The sequence below is a fragment of the Parus major genome, chromosome 2, assembly GCF_001522545.3.
Source record: "Parus major isolate Abel chromosome 2, Parus_major1.1, whole genome shotgun sequence".
Taxonomy (NCBI): Eukaryota; Metazoa; Chordata; class Aves; order Passeriformes; family Paridae; genus Parus; species Parus major.
Genome location: NC_031769.1, coordinates 59,018,280 through 59,042,139, shown reverse-complemented (window position 1 = coordinate 59,042,139; position 23,860 = coordinate 59,018,280). Strand labels below are relative to the sequence as shown.

Genomic DNA, 23,860 nt, shown 5'->3' with positions numbered 1-23,860 from the left:
TAAGAAAATTCTGTTTTTGAGGGACTACTATTATTAAATATTGTCAGTAAATACTGTTCGTTTTTATAGTTGGCAAAGCACTTTCTGGCAGCCAACTTGATGAAATTTGGTGAAGAATTTGTTGTAAAAGTGTTCTTTAATAAATTTTGTCTACTATTTCATAATTAAAAAAAAAAAAAATTAAAATATTGAGAATATTGAAAAGGTGGGAATTTGCACTAAAGGGTTCTGCCCGAGACATGTCTTCCTAAACCCCAGAACATTAGCATGGGATTTGAGGGTGATTAAAAGGGCATGAAAAAGAATTAGTGACAATGTAAGCAACATGTTTTTTTACTTCCCTCAGTACATTAAAGCAGTAGATTGGAAGGTGGGTGTTGTATCCTGCAAAATGACCTTGCATTTTTTGTATGTTCCAAAAGTCAAGTGGGAGAAGTTTCTGAATTCTTATTTTTTTCACCAAAAATAGAGACAGTTTGTACTGCTTTCACTGTATGGAAAAAAAAGATTTAATTCAGAGGACATTAGGCACCATTACTTGTCTTTCATTTGCTCCTCATAGCTGAATGCAGGGAAGAAAAAGAAAAAATCACCACGGAAAAATGTAATTTTTTTTTAGTACTTAGTTATAGAGGATATATCTAAACGCAGACTTAAAATCCCAATAAGAATAGATATCGTTAAAATGTTATCTGGTAGCCAATGAGTTATTTGGGGAAAAAAAGATGGAAAACCATAGCTGACACTCCTACTGTTTCAAAGACTGATGTTGAATTTACCCTCATTCCTTAAGATGGATATGAACATGCAGAATTTCAATAGAGGGTCATTACATTTTAAAAATGTTGGTTTAAAATCTTTTCTAGTGCTTAATATAAATCTGTGTGTATTTAATCCTACATTTCAGTTGAATTGAATACTGAGGCTCAACATCAGTGTTCAAGATTCAGCAAAGTGATTTGCAGGCACAAGTCATTAAGAGCTTGAGACAGAAATAGTCATGTATGTTAATAGCTTTACAGATTCACAAACCCAGTAGTTTCAGAGAGGATATGTATGCCTGTGATGTTATTCCCATGTGTGATTGTAGAACTATATTTTTTAGTGTGTGGATATATACATAAGTATGATTACAGAGTTTACATTTCTGACGTAATTGGTTGCTCGTATACATTTCATTTATAATAAGCAGCCTCAGTTTAAAATGTAGCCCTCAGAGAATTTCTGTTCAGAAATTAAATTTAGAAGATGTGTGGTTTCTATGCTGTGTATCCCTTGTTATCAGAATTGTGGATTGTCTTTGAAATACTATTATAAAGGTCAGCTCTATTGTACAGATGAGTTGCCAAGCTATAGACAAAACACTGGAGGCTTTTTGTAGGATCTCAAATGAAAAAGAGGAAAAAAAAAAAAAAGGATGATAGGAAAATTATCACATTATTAGTTAAGCAGCTGATTCCAAATGACATATACTGTCAATAAAATCTTCCCTTATTTGTTTTAAAATCATCCTCAAAATTATTCTGTTTGCTCCAGTGGTTACTTATTATCCTAGAGTCTAGAAACACACATGAATAGCAAGTCAGATTTCTATTTTGTGTATCTATGCTACTCTGTTGTGTTCAGTGATAAATGCTCTCAGTGATGAATGGGCTTAAACTTCCTACCATTTAGATTTCATGTCACAAAGTGTTATCTTAAATTAAGTGCCATCTATGGAAGCTTGAATATAATTTTAAAAGGGAACAGAACGCATATTCAAGCTAAGTGAACCTTTCCATTCCTATGCAATCTTAAATTAAAAGAAGTAAAGATACGAACAGATTTTTAAATATGGCCAATTTGGGCATTGAATAAATAATTAGAAAACCAGCCATTTTGTGAAGTAGCCAGAAGTTAATACACTTGGGAAAAATGCTTATAGATATCAGTTTCTTTCACTTAGAAAGAACATGCTTGTTTTAAGTTCAGTTTTATATAAGAGTTCGGCAATATAATATAAGGCATATATCATATATCATATATCATATATCATATATTATATATTAGTTCAGTTTTATATGATATGAGAGTTTCTTGTTGGACGAAAGACAATAGCTGCTCAGGACTTACAAACACGCACTAAATAACACAATGTTTCAATCACAGAGTCATAGAATTGTCCTGGTTTGGAAGGGGCCTTAAAGATCATCTTAGATAAAGAGCCAATCCCCTTGGGGTCAGGGACACTTATTGCTAGACCAGGTTGCTCAGAACCCAACCTGGCCTTGAACACTGCCAGGGATGGGGCATCCACAACATCTCTGGGCAGCCTGTTCCTGTGCCTCACCACCATCACAGTGAAGACATTTTTCCCAATATCTATCTATTAATAGAAAGGTAAGAATGTATTGTTCCTACCAGCAGCTCTAAGAAATAGATTTTCCAATTGCCCCATATTGTGGCTTGAACATTCAGAGTCTGAAGGGTTTGTCCATGGCAGGGCGCTTTACAGGGAAGGCATAGCTCTGAATGTGGTCATGGGCTTCTATGTCTCTCTGTCTCTGTGACAGCTGTGATGACTCAGAATATTAACCAGATCACTTTTTAATGCTACTTTAGTTAAGCAGCTGCAAAACAGATAGCTTTTCAGTTGTTTAGATTCCATTTTTGTCATACTCTTGTATCTTTCCTTATGAAATTAAAAAAACTCATAATTGTGCTAAAATAGGCTGTAATAAAGCCAGTGCATGCAAGTTTTAAACTGTTGTTTTAGCACTGTAATTTTTAAGCAGTTAATGAAAGTCATTGTTTTAGATCTAGTCATGTAAGTGTAAAATTATGAATGTCTGCCCTATTAATCAAGTTGCTTTTGAATTCTAAAGAGATTCTGAGGTAGGAGTTTGCTCAGTGAGACATAATTGTTTTTCCAGCTCAATACAGACTAGTCCCATTATTCATGTTTTCTTTTCAATAAGAACTCACACTGTAATTCTAAGCACTTATGATAATTACAAAGGACATTTTTTCTTTTCTTTTTTTTTTCCCCTTTCCTTTAAAATGCATTCCCCCCCTCCACTGGCATTATAACAAAAAAGCAGAATATTATAACCATTTTAAATTCTAGTTGGGACACTTGCATTTTGCCTGGAAAATTTTACCCATTTTCTTCTTTGACTGTGCTGTACAGCTGTGTGTCATTGAAGTGCTGTTGCATATGCCCCAGGTTTTGTGCATTTCAGAGCTTATAAAATATGTCAATTGTGACTGTCCTACAAGGTGATTTTTTATAGATTAAAATGTGGCTTAGTGTATACTTACCCAGATAAAGGTTGAGGCAATCAATAATTGAAAACATGAAGAGATTAAAAGGCCATTATATATATGCACAATTAGAAATGTAAGTATCATCGCATTCTTGTGGAGATGGCTAAAATGAGACCTTTCTAGCAGTTGGTATTGTCTAATATCTCTTACAAAAGTACCTATTATGGCTGTGCTTATTCTGTTCTGGTAATGAAAGGCTTAAGCCCTCAAACATCTTCTCTGGTGTTTCACTCTTCCTCCGAGCTTGATAGCAAGATAGCAAGATAGCAAGCTAGCAAGCTTGCAAGATAGCAAGCTTGTCTAGTGGGAAGCCACCTCCAGGAGGAGCTGATTGGAAATTAATCTCCAGTTTGATAAAACTGTGCGATGAAGCCAAGGCTGAGTTTATTTATTGCTTACAAAGACAATACATGGATAAGATCAATGGTTTCTGTTGCAATTTGGCATCTTGTTGTTCGACTGTAGGCCAGATTTTTTTAAAAGTAGTCAATCAATACAAAAAATTTTGATATTTCCAAATTTTCAGTGTGTAACCATAATGTTCTCAAATGAGTGTCCTACAAGCTTTTTGACTCAACCCAAAGTGAGTGGAGACACATTGGGTTTAGGACAAAAGATGCCTCAGCTCAGCTGGTGCCTTTTTATGGCTTCAAAATTCTCCAAGTAACTACAACTACCACCTCGCCTGGGAGGAATGTGAAAGGTAGATGGATATGATATGAATGCCCGTCATTTCCCTTTGAGACCTACTGAAAACAGTTGGTTCCTTTGCCCTCAGATAGTTACCTCAAATATAATGAACCATCCCTTGGAAATGCCTTTTCTTGTCAGTAGAGATGTAGATATATCTGTATCTCTGTCCTGAAATTCTGCATGTGTCTTCTCTCTCCATGAATTGCATGGGGAACCAAAGGCTGTGTTAGTCAGGATGGATTTCTTAAGCTTTCTCTCCCTTATTCTGACAGATTTTGTACAGAGTGAAATAATTGATCTAAGCAAATTTGATTTCAGAGCATAATTTCGCTTTAGGGTCCTTTAGTGTAATAGGTGATTAATCTGCTTTTTTATGCCCCTCCTTTTTATTTCCTCTCTTTTTGGAGAGGGTGCAAAGACCAATGCAAGTAAGAAGTCCTGTCATCAGTAACTGGAGACTGTGAACCCAAAAGAGGAGCTACTCTTAAAGTACAAACCATGCCATCTATTTTTTATTCACTGATACCACCCAGTGTTACATGCTTTTGGATTTAAGAGCAATTTTATTTATATCTTCATGACCTGTTTTTCACTGAAATACTACTAGGGGAGGAGATTAGACAGAAAAGTGTATTCTTGTAGACAAGTAGTTGGTAATATCTTAAAGCACCAACACATGTGGTGCTAATTGTTGCAGCCAGCATTCATACAAACATGCCTGAAAGTTACTGACAATAACTGCACAGTGTGTGATTTTCATAAAGTGTCAAAGCATCAAGAACACACGATGAATGACTTCAGTACGTGATTAGGCCCATGAGTGCTCAACAATTGTTGTCGTGGATTAGGCGGCACTTCAAAACCTTGAGATAGTTGTCAATTTTGTGGGAATCTCGGCGGAGGCAGTGCAGCAGGTTGTAGAAGGCAAAGAGTCTGGAGTCCTCATCATCAAGCTGCAGGGATGGAAGTCCGTCCCACGGAGTGTAAATGTCATTTTCGACCACCCCAGATTGAACCTAAATCCACAAAGTGGTATTAATAGTAAATGATAATGAACCTGACTGGATGTAAAAGGCAGCATTTAAAATTCTGTCTTTGAAAAATGCTAGGTACTAGTGTATGGCTTCTAATGTACTTTTTATTGTGTCTCACACTATCCTGTACAATGTTCTATATATTCATTCATATTTTGAATGAATTTGTCAGATTTTTCAGTTTATTTTCCTAAAACATGTAAAAAGCATAACTGTGGCAGTAGTGTTTTAAGAGAACCAGTGTGTTAACCAGTATTCAGGGGAACCTGACTTCGCAAAGAAATCAAACCTTCCTTCATGCTTGGACTCATCAGAGACATTTCTCTTTGGCTCCCTCCACCTTCAAAACTTTGTTAACACTTGTACTTAGAAGTTGTTCATGTGCAACAAAAAGATTAGTCTCAGCCTTTACCAGAAAAAAAAAAAAATCTCAGTGATACATATTCAAAGTACTGGGCATCATAAAAAAAAAAAAAAAAGTTGAATGGTACAAGGACTTTTAATGTTAGAAAGCTGCATGTAGGGACAAATGTAGTGAGTTAGTATCTGAGGTGAAGACTGGTTTGGGTCTCCTGGTTTGAAGACAATCATTAATTTTCTCTTGTTGCATGAATCTATCTTTCATAACAGGAAGGAAGTCTATGCCTATTGATGCCTGTGCTCCATCCTTATTTTGCACAAGTCGTACTTTGTAAAGACATATAGGGGAATATCTGTGAAGCCATTATCATTCAGTTTAAGCAAAAGGCAAAAAAAAAATAGACCCAGTATGACTTAAAAATATGGTTTGACACTAATGAATGAGCCACTCTTATCTCTTTCTGTAAATAATGTGAATGAGAAGGTGGTGACAGGTCAACTGGAGCAGCGCCTGACTTCTTACTCTTATCTTGGATCCTCAGCTGTGCCCTTTTTACACATGGATGTGTAATAGAGATGTATTTGATTACACTGATAAATGTATTTGTAGCCTAGATGGTATAAGGTTTCTGAGTGAAGAGACACCTAACTGAAAGAGAGTCGTGAGTGATCCAGTGGAAAGTGGTGAATACAGCGATGGTGGCACTCTTCATACTTTTCAGCTACTCAGAGCAGTGAAGTCAGAACCTCTTGTCAACATCTAACTCACTGACAGAATGATAAATTCAGTGACTAACAGAGACCCCTTTAAAAATAAACAAGCAAGAGCTGGTTTTATTCACTAAAGCTTTCAATCAATTACTGGCAACAAGAGCTATTCAAGCAGGGGTTTTGTGAGACAACAGCCTTGTTGTCTAAACTCACAAGTATAGGGAGAACCAAGTCAGACATAGAGTCCAGAGGAATCAGTGTGGTATGAAAAGAGAAAATAAAGACATCAGGGTTACTTTTCTATATGCCGCATCTTTGCTATAGCCCAGACTCCCAGAACTGTTTTAAACACAGTGTCTGTTTCCAAAACCTCTGTATATATTTGTATACGCACACACACACACACACGTATATATATATATGCACATGGAAAAAATGGAGGTGCATCCTTAAACAATCAGGATTGCAAATTGAAAATATCAAAGATAAAATGACCATAGTCAGTCCTGATTGTTACACCTTCCCCTGAAGCACGACTGGGAGTGTGATGGGTTATTAGAAATTGCAAGATAGCACAAAAAAAAGAAATCTGAGAGAAGAAAGCTGAAAGGTTGTCAGACTCAACTGCTTTGTCTCCCTTTATCTTCACATCTACTGTTTCCCTTCATATTCTAGGCAGGGAGAACCTATCAATGTACACGCCTTCCTTATAGCAATTGGCTGGAAGGGTGTTAAGGACCTACTTACCCGCCCAACTATTTTCTCCATTCCTTCTAGAAGTCTCTTGTTTTGTTCTTCAATCTCCACAGCCTTCCAGAGAATGGTTTCTGGAGCTTCTTTCATTCTTTGTACTTCAGAGGCCAGGTGGACCAGGGGATCATTCCAGGAACGCAGAACTCCCAGTATTAAATTCAGTAAGTCCTCGTGCTGCTCCCCCATATTAAGGAAAGGTGGTCACAAGAAGAAAGTTAAATTCTGGTAAGATTAGAAGGCATTTAGAGCAGTGTCCTCAGACACTGTGACTTAGAAACTTATTCCAGAATCTATCACTGAATGAGCCCTATAGGCTTGTCTTAGATACCTCTATGCAGCTGCATTTTTGAAGTTTGTCATTGATGTCATCATGTTCTGCAATATTTGCAGCAGAATATTGTGGAGGAAAATATAATCAAATATTCTCAGCACTAAAAACTAGCAAGTATTAATATGTCTCTGTGAAAGCAAACCCAGAACTTCTTATGTGATTTTTGATGAATGTTTTAAAATCCACTGATTTTATTTATTTATTTATTTATTTATTTTTAAACTTTAGTACTGACTGGAAGGTGCACATTATGGTAAACCACTAAATACATTTTATTGCCTCTACATAACTCATCTGCCCTCCCCTTTGAACAACAGTGCTTCCAGCAGTGGCTCTCTGGTTTCAAAAATTGTCCTTTCTTGTGGGCACTAGGAATTCATCAAGCTTATGGTTAAGGTTGTGGCAGTATTAAACCTTTTCTTGTTTGCTAGATGCACAACCCAGGGTTGTGGATTCTACTGCTCCCACTAGAATTTCTAAATGGCACACTGAGAAGCTGGTAATATGTGGGATTGAGAAGATACCACCACTGCCATGAAACTGATAGAGATTTCACTCTAGAACATCCCCATTTATACAGCTCTGCTTATCTTTTTCCCCAGGGAATTTTCAAATCATATCTGTGAACACAGGCTGAACAGGATTAGCCTCTGTAGTTTATAATTATTTTAAATGATGTGTACAAGTAGTGTGTTTTATATATTTTTTAGATTTTCACACTGGAGTCTTTGTATTAGGATGTTGATGTGACCACTTTTACCTACTGGTAATATAAAAAAATATCTATTCAGTGTTTTTTCAGTAAAGCCAATGTTTTGAGTTACTGGAAAACTATTTACCTCTAGAGTCTTCGTACAGCAATGTATTTTTATGTTTGTAAATACATTAATGGTTTATGTTTTAAGATAATGTTTAAATGTTGTAGTGTTCTCAACACTGCACAAACACGGTAACTGGCATTGCTCCATGAAGTAGTGTTTTATTTGGAAATAAGATGAAATGATAAATGTACCATACAGGAAAAGGAAGGGATGATGAAAGTCACTGGTACTTACATATGCTGTTTGTAACTTAGCATCAGCAAATATGTCGAAAATGTTAAATCAACTTTGGCTTTTTGGTGCTTTCCTCTTTCTGACTTTTTTTATACTGATTGAGTTGCTCTGCCTCTCAGTCTGACAGATGCCTCACAATTCTGTAACCCTCCTTCCCTGCCTTCCCCTGCTCTGTAACTGAATTACACTGGAAACGGGACTTACATGAATCTGCTGAGCCTGCTCCTTGTCTTCAGGAGTGGTTAAAGATGCAGTGTGGCAGCTATTGACAGCTTTAGCAATGAAGCCCCGGCCCTGGGCGTAGCGTTCATCCTGCAGATCAGCACGGACAGGTGTTATTGAGACAGAAAGGTAAGAGCTTCAGCTCAAGCACTGTGCTAGCTAATTGTTGTTCCATAGCTTTTATCACTGCTTTTATGTTGTAAAGGTCAAAAGTTTCTGATGTCACTCCTCTAGAGTGGACCTGACATGCAGGAAAAGCAAATGTCCCACAGATGAAGAATGATGGGAAAATGGTATCTTTTAATAGAAGTTCTGGGGATCTTAGAAACATTCAGGACTATATACTGATTTGGTCACCACTGGGACTTTCACCGTCTGTTCAGCAGTCATGTTTATTTACTTATTATATGTTAACATATGTTTGTGATTAAAAAGTATTAAACTGCAACTTTATATTTTCTTATAGGAAAGAATATAGGAAAAGCTCTCAGGAAAAGAGTACTTACAAATTCATTGAACATTTCTGAAGACAGGAAGTGGATGTAGTGTGAAAGTTTAACTGCTCGGTCAAAAAGTTCCTCAAGGGAAAGTTGGCAATTGACAGATCCATTGGGGCAGATTGGCAAAGAGGTCACTCCTTCCTTTGTCAGAAGCATGTGGGACACCAGAAGGGCCACCAGCAACAAACCTATTCAAGTTTAAAACACAGGGCAATGGGCTCACATTGAAGCAGCTGTCAGAGCCAGATGCTGGGTGATTTGGGCTGTGCTGTGGCATAGCTCAGAGTACCCCCTGTGCTGGCTGCTGAACAGCAGTGGAGGACAGACACACTGTAATTCTTTAATTCTTTTATCCTTTCTCCCCTCTGTCCTCCTGATGGTACAGCAGAGCCTGTTACAGAGTTTGAGGAGACAAGGTAACCTGTGCTGTAGTGTACAGAGTGTTCTGAAGTCTCTTACTAAGTGTCTGGTTTTAAAACAGAGTGATAAACAGAAGGAAAAAAACCCCAAACTTCTTCACACTGCAAATATAGGTACATAAATACATTTGTCCATATATATAAGTCTAGAAAATAGATTGGTCTTTTTTACTTTCTTTCTTTTTTTTTTTTTTCTTCCTTTTCCTCCCAAAGGTCCTTTTCTTCTTTGCAAACATTTGGAGTTAAATTAATTTTTGCGAGAGGATGGTTAGGTCACTCTAAAGGCTGTGATTGCCCTGGGAGTTCCTTCAAAAGATTTCCAGCAGCTGTGTTTCTTTGCTCTTTAGAGTTTAACCCTAAATTTCCTACTTCTTAGAAATTAATGATAGACTTTGTCCTTTCTCCTGAGCTTCTGAAACTGATTTTGAGAACTTCACATTATCTAAAGCACAAAATCTCATCTGTTTAAAATTTTTCATGTTAATTTAACAAAGTAAATTTTTTTTTATTCAGTGAAATAAAACATACAGAGAAAAAAATGCAAATAATTATAAGAAAATATTTGGTAAATAAACGTACTTGTTCTGAGACTTTTACTTCTGGAAATTGACCTGTTACCTCTATTAGTTCACTAGACTTATTTAAAACTCTGTGTTAAAGTGTGCTTCATAAATCAGCAAAACTATCCCTAAAGATGTCATGTGATAAGTTTCTTTCTAGCTCTACATTCAAGAAAAGGTGGATTTACACAATATTGAAATAATCCTTCCTCCTCCCCCAGGAGCAAGGTACATGCTGGAAGCTGCAGCTAAGAAAGATCTCTAAGGAATACCTCCATGAATAAGAAAACCTGAGAGTTTTTGGCTTGGAAAGTCGATGACAGTTTTGAAAACATTAATTTCAAAATTACCACATCACCTCTAGACTTGTGGATAATGATGTCTAGTCATAGTCTTCAGAGTGGTGCAGCAAACCAGTCCAGATTCAAACTTGCACATGCATGTGTGACATCCCTCAACCCAATTCTTTGTAACACTGCCCAATACAAAGGTACTCTTAGAAGACAGAAGGCATCAAGCTCCTTTATTCAGGTTTTGCCTTTTCTGGCAAACTAGGTGACTGGAAGACCTCAGTTTCTAGATGTGTTACATTTCAGCTGCCTCCTAATTCAATCAAAATTGAAAGAAATATAAAAATTATGGGCAGGTGAATGTTAAAGTTCTTACCTTTCAGTGAAGTCCCCTTGGTGTTCATGGTAGTCCTGGATGATGACTTGCTTTACCAGAAGGAAACCTCAATACTTGCTGTTATTCTCTGCAAATACCACTTTTATATACACCATCCAGGGTCCATTTTGCATACATTCAGCAGGTTGTGGAGTTTGCCTCGATAATTACAAACATCAAATTGCCTTTCTTCCACATTCATATTCAGTATTTTTTGGTTCTTTTTTATTTATTTTTTTTAAACTTTAGCTGTGAGGGGGAATTTCATTAATAAGTTGAGCTGTGGGATCCCACGTAGGATTGAATGAAGAGAGTGCCAATATTTTTCCCTGAATGAGGTGAAAATGCCATCAATCCTAGAAATCTCCAGTTCTGAGACAGATATTCTTAATGTTTCTAGCCTGCTGTTCCCACTCCCCAAGATAGTCTTCTCATCTGTGTTGCTTCAGCCATCTAAGCTTGCTTACATTAAAATTCTGGCTATTTGTGGGAGGCAAACAGTAGTTTACAGTATCACCATTGAGAAAAATAGCATAAACTGAACAGAAATTTATCCAGAGTAAAGGGAATGGATGTTTCTGGAAAGACAGGTCACTATCTGTAAAATTTTAGATACGACATTCATGGCCAGTTAAAAAATACATTACACAGTACAAGTCTTGGTATAACTGGTCCTCAGTCTGAGAGATCTGTTTAGAGAAATAAGCTGAGTTTTTACATTAAAAAAGTAAAAATTTAGAAGAATTGAAGAGGTAGAAATTATATGTTTACTGCTTAATCTGAAACATCTCATTAATAAGTTTGCATTATTTAAAAAGAAACAAACCCAACATCTACAAAACCATGAAATAATTTTCTACACTCAAAAACCTTTTGCGTAAAAGATGGGCATTTCCACCACATGCAAAACACGTGTTGTCGTCAGCAGTGAGGTTTGTTCTCGATTTTGATGCGTCTGTGGTAACCTACAAACCAGCCTGAGCAGGTTAGCCCTGTTTTCTTCTTGTGTGAGGCTCATCTGCATGAATATGTTAGCAAATATATAACCTTTCATCTCAGTTCCATTTACCCATGAAGAAACTTTCCAAATTAGATGGTCATAATGAATAAGGAATACAGTGTTAATGAATTTTCTTGCCTTTAGACAACTTTTTCCATACCTGTGGAATGGGTACACATACAACCTTAAAGAATCCTTCATTATTTCAGGACACTTGAAGTAATGATGAGCAAGGGAGAAGAAAGACTAAGCATTTAGGGATGGCATTCCTTGGGAAACAAGATACTTCAGCAATGAATCAGAGCCAGTAACAGGTGGTCTACCTTTGCCATATTCTAGGATGTTCACTAGAACAGATTGTTCTGCTTAGAGGCTGCACCTTTACTGGAAATTGAGGTTCTTCTGAGTAAATGAAGCAGCTGTTGTCTGCAGCAGGAAAAGTGTCAATTTGATGATTAGAATGGGACCACAGAAAAATCTCTAACATGGATGATAGAAAAAACAGCTGTCATCTAAACCACAGTTAATGACTTATGAGCTTGATTTAATTCAGCTTCATTTGAAAACCTGCCCCAATAAGATTACAGGTGAGACTGAAAAATCCTGGTAGCTTACATTAAAAGAGTCCTGTGAATTAGGTGAATGAACAATTCCCAACCCACCTGTTGCTCTTTCATTCACTAGTCTCCTTTTCTTGGCATTTACAGGGTTTGGTAGTGGGGCCAAAATAAAACACAGAGTTAATTAATATTAGGAACTAGATAATAAAGGCAGCAGTCTTCTCTGATAACAAAGGCTATCTTCTCTGTTTCTGGACAGGGAGGCCTCTCTGAGACCTGATGGCATCAGCTGAAGTCAATGTCCTCATATGACAACTTGAAGGATGACCTATCTCTTGCTGTGTAAATGTTGACAAACACCTTAAATGTAGATCACAGGAGATGGTTTATTTGAAATCATTGCATGTCATTTTAATTAAAACTTTCTACCACAAAATAATATACTTTAATTTTCTCTTTCACCTTTAATCCTCAAATACTCTACAAACATGAATGGATTAAAATTGTCAGCAATCAAGAATCATAGACAGAAGACACTCTCCATAAAATAGATAAGCATAAAGGTGAAGTTTTTTTACCAGGTGTGAGAATAGAGATAGAGGTTAAGTTTATTTGTGTTTGCACAGGATGTCTTGGGGGAAAAATAAAATAAAATAAAATTCCCAACTCCCGGATCTGCACTTTAAGTGAAGAACATAATTTCTTACTAGTACTAAAAAAGAAAAACAAAAGTGAGAGAAAGAAAAGAGAAGAATAATTACAATAACCAGAAATAAATAGATTAAAATATTAATTTTCTTTTATAAATTAGGAATTTTGTCCTATTTAAAAGTTGAGTAAAAACTTGAAAGTAGCTGAATATGCTTCCTTCTGCCTCCTGAAAGTGACCTAGCTTTATATGTTCCAGAGATGTAAAACAGAACTCAGCATCCCATTGTTTCTGATTATTCTTTGAATCATGTAAAAGAAGTTTATTCTAACCTCCAATAACCACCTAATTACCTAATTTTAACAATAACTCAAGATAGCACTATAACTAGCTGGACAGTTATCAGTACAGAAGAAGAAGCTTTTGGAACTAACTGAGGAACTACAAAGCACATCTCTGATTAGCAACATGTTTCCATCCCCATTGGTCTTTTACTTCTGCCTAAGAAATATACTTTTTTTTCTTAATTATCACATTCCTTTTATCTTCAAGGTCTTGTCTGGAAATAAAATGAATAATTGTTACCACCCAGCGTAAACAATGTACTAAAAGCAGGACTTACTATAGGCAGTCCTTTATCACATAGCTTTTAGCTCATTATTCATGCTTCATAGTACCATTACATGGGATGTATCAATATTACAGATAACAACATTTAGTGCTCACTTCTCAATAACCTTATCTTTCCATCTCATATCAGGTTTCAAACCATGAATTAGGCTGTGGCATCTTGATTAAGAACTATTGATCAGTACTGGAAGATCGAATATTCTTTTTCCATTTTACTTTATTTAAAGTTTTTTAGATATGCAAAGTCTTATGTCTGATTGATGGCTAATGCAGAAAAATGAAAAATCTTTTCTAATAGAATAGCTTCTTGCAGAATACTTAAGTAGTTTAATTGAAGAATGGTAATATCACTTGATTTTGACTTTTACTTACTTGGAAGCAACAGAACATTATTTGATGTAGAAGTTTAAAACATAAAATATTTGTTATGCTTTTAAAAGATGATCCCCAAGTGCAGATCATGCAAAGACGAATGTTCAGAAAAATATTCTTGCATGTAATCTAAATGATTGGCTCTTTGGACACACAATTAAAAAAAAATAGAAAGAAAAGAAAAGAGTTTAGGTTCTTGTGTTCTTGTGCTCTTGTTTTGCACATGAAATGAGAAATACAAAGAAGGTCAAAGCCCCTCTGGAATTGAATCTGGCAAAGGATGTCAAGAAGAACAAGAAGGGCTTTTTCAAATACAAGAATAACAAAAGAAAGCTAAGGATAATGTGGGCCTGCAAAGGGAAGGGACACACTGGTAACAGAGGACACAGGGAAGGCAGAACTGCTGAGTGCTGCCTTTGCACTGCGACAAGACCAGCCTTCAGAAATCTCTGACCTGGGAGACCAGGGTAGAGGACTGTTGGAAGGAAGACTTTCCCTTGATCTAGGAGGACTGGATTAGAGAACACCCAGGCAAACTCAAGTCCATGGGCTCTGATTGGATTTATCCACAAGTGCTGAGAGAATTGATGGACACCATAAGGCTACTCACGATCAACTTTGAAAGTTGGTGACACTCAGTAGAGGTGCCTGAGGGCTGGAAAAAAGGAAATGTCACTCTGGTTTCCAAAAAAGGGTAAGTATGAGGACCCAGGGAACTATAGATGGTCAGCCTCACCTCAATCCCTGGAAAGGTGATGGAGTACCTCATTCTGGGGGTCACCTTTGTCCACATGGAGGACAAGAAGTTGATCAGGAGTAGTCAGCATGGATAAAGGCAAATCATGGCTGGCCAACCTAATTGCTTCTATGATGAACCAGCTACCTGGATAGATCAGGGGAGAGCAGTGGCTATCATAGAAAGCTGCTCTGTGGAAAAAGACCTTGGGGTCTTGTCTTTCTTTTATAGAATATTTGCTAAATTATCCTGTCAACTTTACTTAGTGGTTGGCTTTGAAAAGTTGCAAAACTGTTTTATCTGGATCAAACTCAAATCCTCAGAGCACATTAAATTTTCATAAAATCATAAAACTGTGGAATGGCTTGGATTGGAAGGGACCTTAAAGTTCATCTTGTTCCAACCCCTCTGCCATGGAGAGAGACACCTTTCACTAGACCAGGTTGCTCAAAGCCCCATCCAAACTTGTGGAAAATCTATTTGGAAGAGGAAAATAAACAGAATATTTTTTTCAATCTAGATAGTTTTAAATGAAAAATATTTTTTTCTTTTATGATTACTCCCTGTAAGGTCCGTGAAACTTTTATGCAGAATTTAAGTGATTTCCTAGGATTCTGTTAAACAAGGGCTCTTTCTCCCTTCTTCTTCATATACAGAACAGGATAATTTTTAAAGCATTATTTCCAGATGTTTGTCTCAAACAAACAAAATGGGAATTGAGTCCTTTCTTAGTGTGCTCTCTGCATGCAGACTGGTAAAAAAATTGATAGGAACATAAGGGAAAATAATTCCATATGGAGGAAAAAAAAAAAGGTGGAAATCTTTGGGAGATTTTCAGTTCACTTTTGATTCATGTACCAGCGTGGTTTCAAAAAATTTCAGAAGTAGACATAAAAATAAATTGGCAAAACATATTTTAAAAATAATTTATCAACATTGCCGCTATGATGACATACATCTAAGTACACCATGAAATATTAAGTGTGAACCCCAAGTAGAATTTCAGCTAATGATAGCAAAAACCCAGGGGACTTTGCAAAGAATGGAGTAAAAGCTGGCTAGTGTATATTGTTCCTGATACTTGAAGTTGTTTGAAGCCCGTGGCTCAGTGCTCACTAATGCTGTATCTGTGTATTATCAAATAACTTGGCAGTATAAATTTGATCTGGATCACACATAACTGCATTATGGCACTTCAGCTGAATTATTGAGAGACTGCGTTACGGTACTTATCCTGGCCTGATACTTGACACCAGATTTATCTGGCTCTTGGAGGTCAGATGATAAGGATCTGACATCTGCTAGGAAAGAGATGCACTACAAAACTTTTTGTATGAATGTGAAGTGGCAGGCTGAGCCTGTGCTGGATCAACGTTTAATGTGGTGTGGTTGCAATATTATTTATCCAATACCTTAAATCTAGTTTTCCTTTTGCAGAGGTAAAAACTAGTGATTTTTGAAAGTGAAGGGGAATCACCACCCTCCAAAAAATCTTTAGAATTTGGGGTTATGGGGACCATTGCTGTATAGCTGAGGTTTTGACTAGTTGTGACAGCTTCTTCTGTTTACCCAGTTTGAGTTTTGTTCTGCTTCTGGGGTGGTGTATCTGGCCTAATTTCCAAAGCTGTGAGATACAGCCCAGTCCAAAAGAGGAAGTATTTAAGTATTTGTAGACTTTGACTTAAAAGATACTGCCATAAAAACATCACTGTTTTAGCTCTTCCTTAGCCTCAAGAAAAAGTATGCTTGATTCTGAGGAACACTGAACATCAGAACTCCAAAGACTAAACACCTGGTGATCAAATAGTTTGTATGTTTTTTGCTTGTTTTCCCATACATTAGTTTTTATGTATGATTTGTTTCCCTTGACAATGTTCAGCTGAAATCATAACAGAATGTTACCATCAGGTTATTTTCCATAAAGTCCAGATTTCATTCTTCAGGATAAAGTAGAATGAGTTGCAAGATTTTACTTAGGGTAGACATGCCACACTGGAATTCACTGGTAGGCTGGGATATTAGTGGTATTGGTTTAAGTAGTATATTTGTGTAGCACACATCTAATAAGAAGTAATAAACAGCAAAATTACCATCAGGAGACTGGAATTTTCCTGCCAGTAAGTGGGGAATAGGAAAAATAGAACTTGGTTTAAATATTTGCATATTTTTAATTCTATGGATAAATGCATCACTGGAAAAATATTTTCTTAAGTGCTTTGTGGAGCTAGAGTTTGTAAAAGTAAAAGGATTTTTTTTTTTCAATTGCAAATACATAGAAAAGAGCACTGAAGTGTGCACAGGGATTTTGAGTGCATTTGAATAGGAAGGTATTTCCAGAGATTGTGGTAAGCGTGCTTCTGTTTTAGCATGCAGTGTTTTATTTTAGTAATGGATAGTAACACAAGATGGCAAATGGCAGTTTTGTCCTGTGCTTTAGAAGTGCACTTCTTGAAGCTGCATTTTTCCTCCTGATGTGAAATGCATGTGAAATGTTCATTGGTCCAACAATTTCTGATATATATGTCAGGATTGAATGGAGAGTAAAAGGTCAGAAGAATTTTTCTTAGGGGGTGGGGTATTAGCTGAAAGCAAAAGAATAGCCAGAGATGTATGCTGGTCTTGCTTCTTTGGGAGGATCATACTTTTAGCTGTGCATTTATCAGAGGCAGGAATGCATATTACTGCTCAAGATGCCCTGTTTCATAGTGGAATGGAAGTAATACTGAAACAGTGTGACATTTATTTACTTGTCTTTAAGAAAGCATTCAACACCAGAGTCTTCTCTGAGTGACTTCAAAACCTATCTTATTTTCTTTTCTTCATCTGTTTGTTACTGTCCCTAAACATAATACATAAAATATCCCCCAAACATACAAAACCCAGCAAACCCCGAAGGGATGTGGTATATGTGTATTTGGCATCTCCTGTCCCACAGGAAATGAGGAACCTCAAATCTTATTTAGCATCTCACTAGAATATGTTTTCTACTCTACCTTATTCTAAAAACATTTTAGTTAAGCTTGACATATTTATTAGAAATTAATATAGACATAGATTTTTTTGAAAGACGTGTGAAATTATTTTAGAAAAATGCATTCACCTACTTCCTAAAACTGTTTTCTTTGAGGGAAAAATGGGAAAGTAATTATTCAGTGACTATATATTCTGTGCTATTAAAAGAAATATTTTGCAAGGTAAAAAAATGGATGGAAATATGTATAGATAGATATAGCAGGCACAGGCCATGATATATTCTGTGCAGAGGTTGTCACCTATTCCAGAGTGTCTGGGAGGATTTGCTTATTACTTCAAAACTTATAGCTGATGGCTATATTGGACATTAAGTAATAAAGCAAAGAAGAAATAAATGATTGTCAATTGAAAGTGAAAACAGATGAAACTTTAAAGGAAACATTTTTAAACAGAAATAGAAAACAATATAGACAAGAAAACTTTTTGGTAGCAAGCATTTCTATCCAGTCCTTAAAAGGTCAGATACATTAAATTGCACACCTGCAGCACATTTTTACGTTTAAAAATTCATTAAAAAAATATTGAAGGTGCATATCTGTTCAATCTCTTCTCTAATGAATATATTTGCATATAATCACAGCTTTTCTCCTTTAGTGCTTTCTTGCTCATTTCCTAAGTCCTAAGTCTGTAACCTGATCTTGTGGGATTTGCAAGGCTGAGGCCAAAGTCACCATGGAAATGTCATGACACTGCCATTTTCGGAAGTGCCTGGTCATTGTAAGTGGCTGACACAGTGCAGCTTTGAGCTGAGCAGGAGCAGGAACGTCAAATAAACTGTGCAACTTGTTTCATTAGCCGTGGATTTTTGCATAAGCAGGAAGAGGCAAAGGAATTGTTGCCTGTTTTGTCTATGTATTTTACTTTAGTTTTTTGAAGTGTGATTATAAAATCATTATTTGAGCTACTCTTCAAACACAGCTCTTCCCAAGGCACAAAGGCTTTGATATTGTTACAGTCTTCCTTGGGAAAAAAAAACCAAAAAACACAACAACTCCATAGGAGGGAGGGGGGTGCAGCACAAGCTTTGCATCACTTTCTCCTTATAGATTTTCTGATTTGGCTGTTGTTTCAAAGCTTGGGGCTAATATTCCTGTGGAGAATATTTCAGGAGCATTTGGCTTTATACCTGTGAAACACATCATACCATCCCACCTTCTAGACACCAGAAAAGATAAAACTTTTGTAGTGAATAAAATTAACTTGTTTGTATCCTTCATAAAAATAAATATGCTAAACAGAAGTACTTAATTAAAAAGAATGTATATACTAAAAGAAATTCTACTTAAAGGACTGAAGTTTTATTCAAATTATGTTATTCTTTCTTTAAAAAATAAAACCAAAAACCTGGCACAAATTCTGTACAAAAATTCTACTTTTAGGAATGTGTATACTGTCAAATTCCTTAAACTTATGATTTTTTAAATCAATCTTTAAAAACTAGAGGAGAGACCCATATCAAAATAATACATTTTTACATCCACTTTTACTGCAAGGGACACAATCATAGTATTAAAGATTTCTGATAGACTCTAAATCTGATAAAAAAAAAAATTTTAGTAATATGTAGGAGAAAGAGAGCCAGGTTACAATTAATGATGATTGAAGAATGGAATATCTCAGTTTTTTTAAATATTTATTTCTCATCTTTATAACAGTGGAACAAAAGAATATTTCATGTTGGCTTGCAAAATTAAAACAACATGGTATGAGTTTGCAGCACGTTTTTCCATTATGGCTCTTGAGTTCATGTGTAGACATATCCTGTAGCTGGATCCATTATTTGCACATGGCTGTGAGCTGACAATTCCAAATAATTAAATGGGGATGAAAAGAGAGCAGAAGGTTTTTTTCAGTTTACACCAGACTTGTTCTGGAGAAAAAATCATCTTTAGGTAAATCAGTCAATGTAACTTGAACATTCTTCCTGTTGTAGACAGTTTATCTTCCACAAAATCTTCTTTCCTATGTTGGTCATAAATCTAAAAAAAAACAAGCAACAAAACAAAGAAAACACAAACAAACAAACAAAAATCCCAAACCCTTTTCATTTTAAGCAGTGTAAGTAGAAACAAATCCTTTTACTTATTAGAAATAGTGATCATCACAAGAATAGAAAGGCAAAGTGACCAGTCATTTTTACAGTGCTCTAATTTTAATCTCTGCCTTGTATGAACAAGTATAAAGGATTTGTAACTACACTGGCAGTAACAGAACCTGCAGGTATTTGGTTTAATAAAGACCTCATTAATCCCATAAAATCTTAGTGTGAGGTAGAGCTGCTCTTAACCATTCTCACTCGGCTAGATGTGAAGAACCTTCAAAGCCTGTAAACATGCCAGCAGTAACTGACTATTCTTATACATTCCCTCCAGCCACCTCTCACTGCACAAAGGTTTTTAATTTAGATCCCTCATATCTTTTAAAGGCTTTAAAAAAAATCTCTTTTTTTTTTCTTTCTCTATTTTCTTCTTTTCAGAACACGAATCTGTGAGGAGGAAAAAAGACAACAAAAATCCTTGACATCTGAAGAGAATTTCAAATTGTTTTTTTTTCCCTTCTGAAATGAAGCCTGGAAGTTTTTTAAAAAAGATGAGTAAAAGGACCAATCAGCAAGAGATAGACCTAACATATCGGAAAGGCCCATGTGAGTGTTCAGTGCTCTCCACTGGAGGTTTTGTGGAGGAATATGGTTTGTCTGAAGGCTTTTTCCTAAGAACATCAGCTCAGAAAGGGCTGTTAGCCTCTGAATAAAAGCAGACACAATTGCTATCGCATTGTCCAGGACTGCATTACACACACATGCCTCAAAATGGATGTGGAAGGAAAAAAGAACATAGTGTAAAACCCTTCAGAAAAATATACTGCTGGTGTTTCTGTTTGTTCTGTTTTCTATGAGGAGATGTCCCTAGTGTTTCTGTTTTGTGATAGATCTGAGGCAGTGTGGGATGAGCTCTAGAGGTTGGGAATTAAATCAATAGGGCACATGTTGCTATTTCTGCAGGAAGAATTTTCACATTGTATCTTCTAATACCTTTGGAACTATGAATATTTCTATAACCCTGATGGAGTGTGACTTGCCTGTATACAAAAGCATAGGTCATGTGCATAAACTGCACATAAAATTTTGCTCTGTTCTGCATCTCTGTTTTCATTCTTTCAGGATCTTCCACACATCACGTAAGCCCTCTTTAATTTGTACTGGCTTTGGTTTTCCCTTCTCAACTGTTACATATGTTCTATTCATGCCCTACTGTGACACCACATGAAAAACAAAAGGTTGTTTGACCTCTCAAAATCCATTAGTCTGCCACCTGTCTCTATGTATCTAGAGGTAATGATGCCCACACTTGCATCATACAACTCACTATATATCATACAACTCAATATATCTCATTTTGTTCTGGACAAATGGTCTGGATCAGTCCAGAAATTTGTTTCACAGGCACATCTAGTCATATGCACACTAGAAACCTCCCACACAAGCATGTGTGCATGCAAACCCAATTCACAGGCTTGCTGCATGTACTAGGTGTCAGACTGAGTTAAAGGTGCAGGAAAAATTAGAAGGCCACAGTCCATGTTGGTTTGTAGTGCTTTTGACAGAGTAAGGTTGGATGCAAACAATGGAACAGGTGATCTGGCTGCTCTCAACCTCCTTTGAGAGAGTACTTTGTGTTAATGGAAGACCAGCTAATCTTAGCACATTGTCAAGTGAACTTGGACTTTTTTTCTCAATAGGTCATACAGTTAGCACACATGATCCTATGGCCAGAGCCAGAGAAATGCCATGCTCTTCCCTGGGATAGTTTGACACGATGCTGAATTAGTGCAGCCTGTGGGATGAAGTTTGGTACAACTCCTTTGCTAAAACATACCCCTGAAGATTTAGGGGAGAATTACATTTCAGATCCCTATTTTAAATAGCAGTGAAATCTACTATTTTGTACTCTGATAGGGTTTGGCAAAGAAAAGATAGAATTATAAGGAAACAAGTATTTATTTTTTGCCTTGTTTATAATCTTGTTGCTAATGAATATTGCTTGCATTAACATGGCAGGTAATAGGGAAGACATTTAGCTGTCACTTTGATCCACTGTTCAAGAACATAAAACTTGCTTCTTTTTCTGGCAAAGACTTCTTAACTCATTTTAATTTGTGATTTTGTGTTCAGAATTTTAGCTGTTGGAAGTATACTGTTGCCCTATCCTGTTATTTTAAGCTTGGCAAAATCCACATAGGGGTTTAGTAAAACTGAGAATAGTTATCTATCTCAGTGCTAATAACTATCAAAAATGCTATCAGCCAAGTAGATCTTTATTATTAATAATGTATATATTTTCTTGGCAGGACAAGTATTACATGTCACATTCCCTTGAAGTTGTTTGTTATCAGCTACTCTGATATTTTTTTGGAACAGGCCTCCTCTTTTGTAATAAAGAGGAGGCACTTATCATTCCCTCAGGGTGTCAACCAGGTTGCTGGATAATTCTGGAAACAATGAGTCCCACATCCAAGCCTAGTTCCACCAAGATGCAGCCTGCATCTGCCAGGTCTGAGATATTTTTTGATCCTTTCCATAGACTGGAATGGGAAGGGATGCCTTATATATGTATCTTTTTATATATAAATTACTATAGTCTATTTACAGGTGAAAAGACATGGATTAGACATTTTCATTTACTTAAAAAGATTAGTTGATGCAAAGTACTGGTGTGCTGTTCTGCCCAGGGGACTTTGGAAGCTGACTTGCTGCAGCTGGAACCCAGGAATATTTTTCAGATATGTGTAAGGCCCATTTGGGTTAGAGGTATTTAAGTTACCAGCACAGCCTTGGATCCCTACTGCCAAATCCAGATCTGGAATTCATTTTGGAATTTGGCCATTCAGAGAAAGAGCAACATAAAATTGTATCTATTAACTGTTTTTAACTGTGGGTGTATAATACTGAACCCAGAGAAACCTCGTGTTTTGTCCTCACTATGAAAGCTGAAGCATGATTTGCATCACTGAGGAGTCTGTCATTTCAGCTTGTTTGTGGTAGTCTTGTTTTATGCTTATGAGCCCCAAGTCACCTCTTTTGTTTAGTCTGAGAGCTATTTCTCGACAAGATCTACAATTCTTGGAGACAGAGGATCAAGAGAGCAATGCTGTAACACTCCCAACTTAAAGGGAGGATGGGACCCTGATTTTGGAGGAGCTGTGGTACAAAATAATAGCTTTGTCACACAAGCCAATATGCTGGAAGATTTTAGATGCCATGATTGCCATTGCTGTCCAGCTTGCTTACAAGTTGTCTGCTCTCCTGTTTCTTTCCCTACAGTTCAACAGAGAACCAGAGCTAGCTCTAAAGATTGAGTGAGGAGAGATGGAGTCATCTTAATTACTTTGATGGCTGTAGACAGCAAATAGTTGCAGTGTTTCAATTTTATACCCATCAACTGTCACCTAATTTAGTGGATACTCATTGATCTCCAGCAGAGAATTTTGAAATTATAATCAATATGAAGATGCCACAGAGGAATAATAATAAACTTCTTAGGAGCTGGAAATGCATTTAATGAATCAGGAGGTTGAGTAAATAATACCACATGTATGTGGTGAGAGCTGTCTGGATAACTGTGGTTACAGCTCCAAATAGCTCCTAAATAGCCTACAAAATAAAAGAAAAGTAGATTTAGTCATTATTATTGGAAGGTCTGCTCATGGGGCTATATCAAATGCAGTTACAACAGCATAAAACATGAGAAACATGAAAGCTCTTCTTGTTTCTCTTTTTAAAAGAGAGTGGTAGTTTTCTTTGATTTTCTGGCAAAGCATGTGTATATTTGTAAATGTGAGGAGGGTAAAGACATGGGATGAAAGTGGATGAAAGAAAGCTGCAGCAAAAAGTGAGGAACATTTATTTATTCCAAAGGGAAGAATTCTGCCTAGCTGAAGGATTGGCAGAAAGGCTTTGGGGAACCTTATTGGTATCTAAACCACTTCTTCACCCAGCTTCATGTCTGTGGGCCAGCACCATACCTCATCAGCTAGCACGGCACAGGACACAGGAGTGAATAATCTGAACCTCAGGAGGGATTAGAGCATTTAGACCAAACTTGTGCTGTGTGATCTGATACTGATATTCTTGTGTGGCTTTGATCACATTCCACATTTTTGCCTCATTAGCTTCAGCAATAGAAGTGGGTGATATTTACCTGAGGGCTTCATATGAAATTTACTATTAACCAAGTCATCTCTGAGGAGCTGCAACATGATTTTGTGTACTGA

At 36.6% G+C, this 23,860-nt stretch overlaps 1 protein-coding gene across 1 annotated transcript; it reads right to left on the bottom strand.

Moving 5' to 3' along the window:
- Positions 1 to 4,542: 4,542 nt before the first annotated feature.
- Positions 4,543 to 10,687, bottom strand: PRL (prolactin). The gene is made up of 5 exons (XM_015615286.1): positions 10,611 to 10,687; positions 8,972 to 9,153; positions 8,448 to 8,555; positions 6,852 to 7,031; positions 4,543 to 5,015 (listed from the first exon to the last, which is right to left on the bottom strand). The coding sequence occupies exons 1-5, from the start codon at positions 10,636 to 10,638 to the stop codon at positions 4,824 to 4,826; spliced, it is 690 nt and encodes a 229-aa protein (XP_015470772.1). The 5' UTR covers positions 10,639 to 10,687; the 3' UTR covers positions 4,543 to 4,823.
- Between the last annotated feature and the right edge of the window lie 13,173 nt (positions 10,688 to 23,860).

What these genes read in the sequence shown, in the direction of transcription:
- PRL (XM_015615286.1), bottom strand. Translation starts at nt 10,638, where the DNA reads ATGAACACCAAGGGGACTTCACTGAAAG. An exon ending in CAAGGGGACTTCACTGAAAG is followed by an intron (nt 9,154 to 10,610) that starts GTAAGAACTTTA and finishes AAACTTGAATAG; the next exon opens with GTTTGTTGCTGGTGGCCCTT. An exon ending in AGCAGGCTCAGCAGATTCAT is followed by an intron (nt 7,032 to 8,447) that starts GTAAGTCCCGTT and finishes ATGGGGGAGCAG; the next exon opens with CACGAGGACTTACTGAATTT.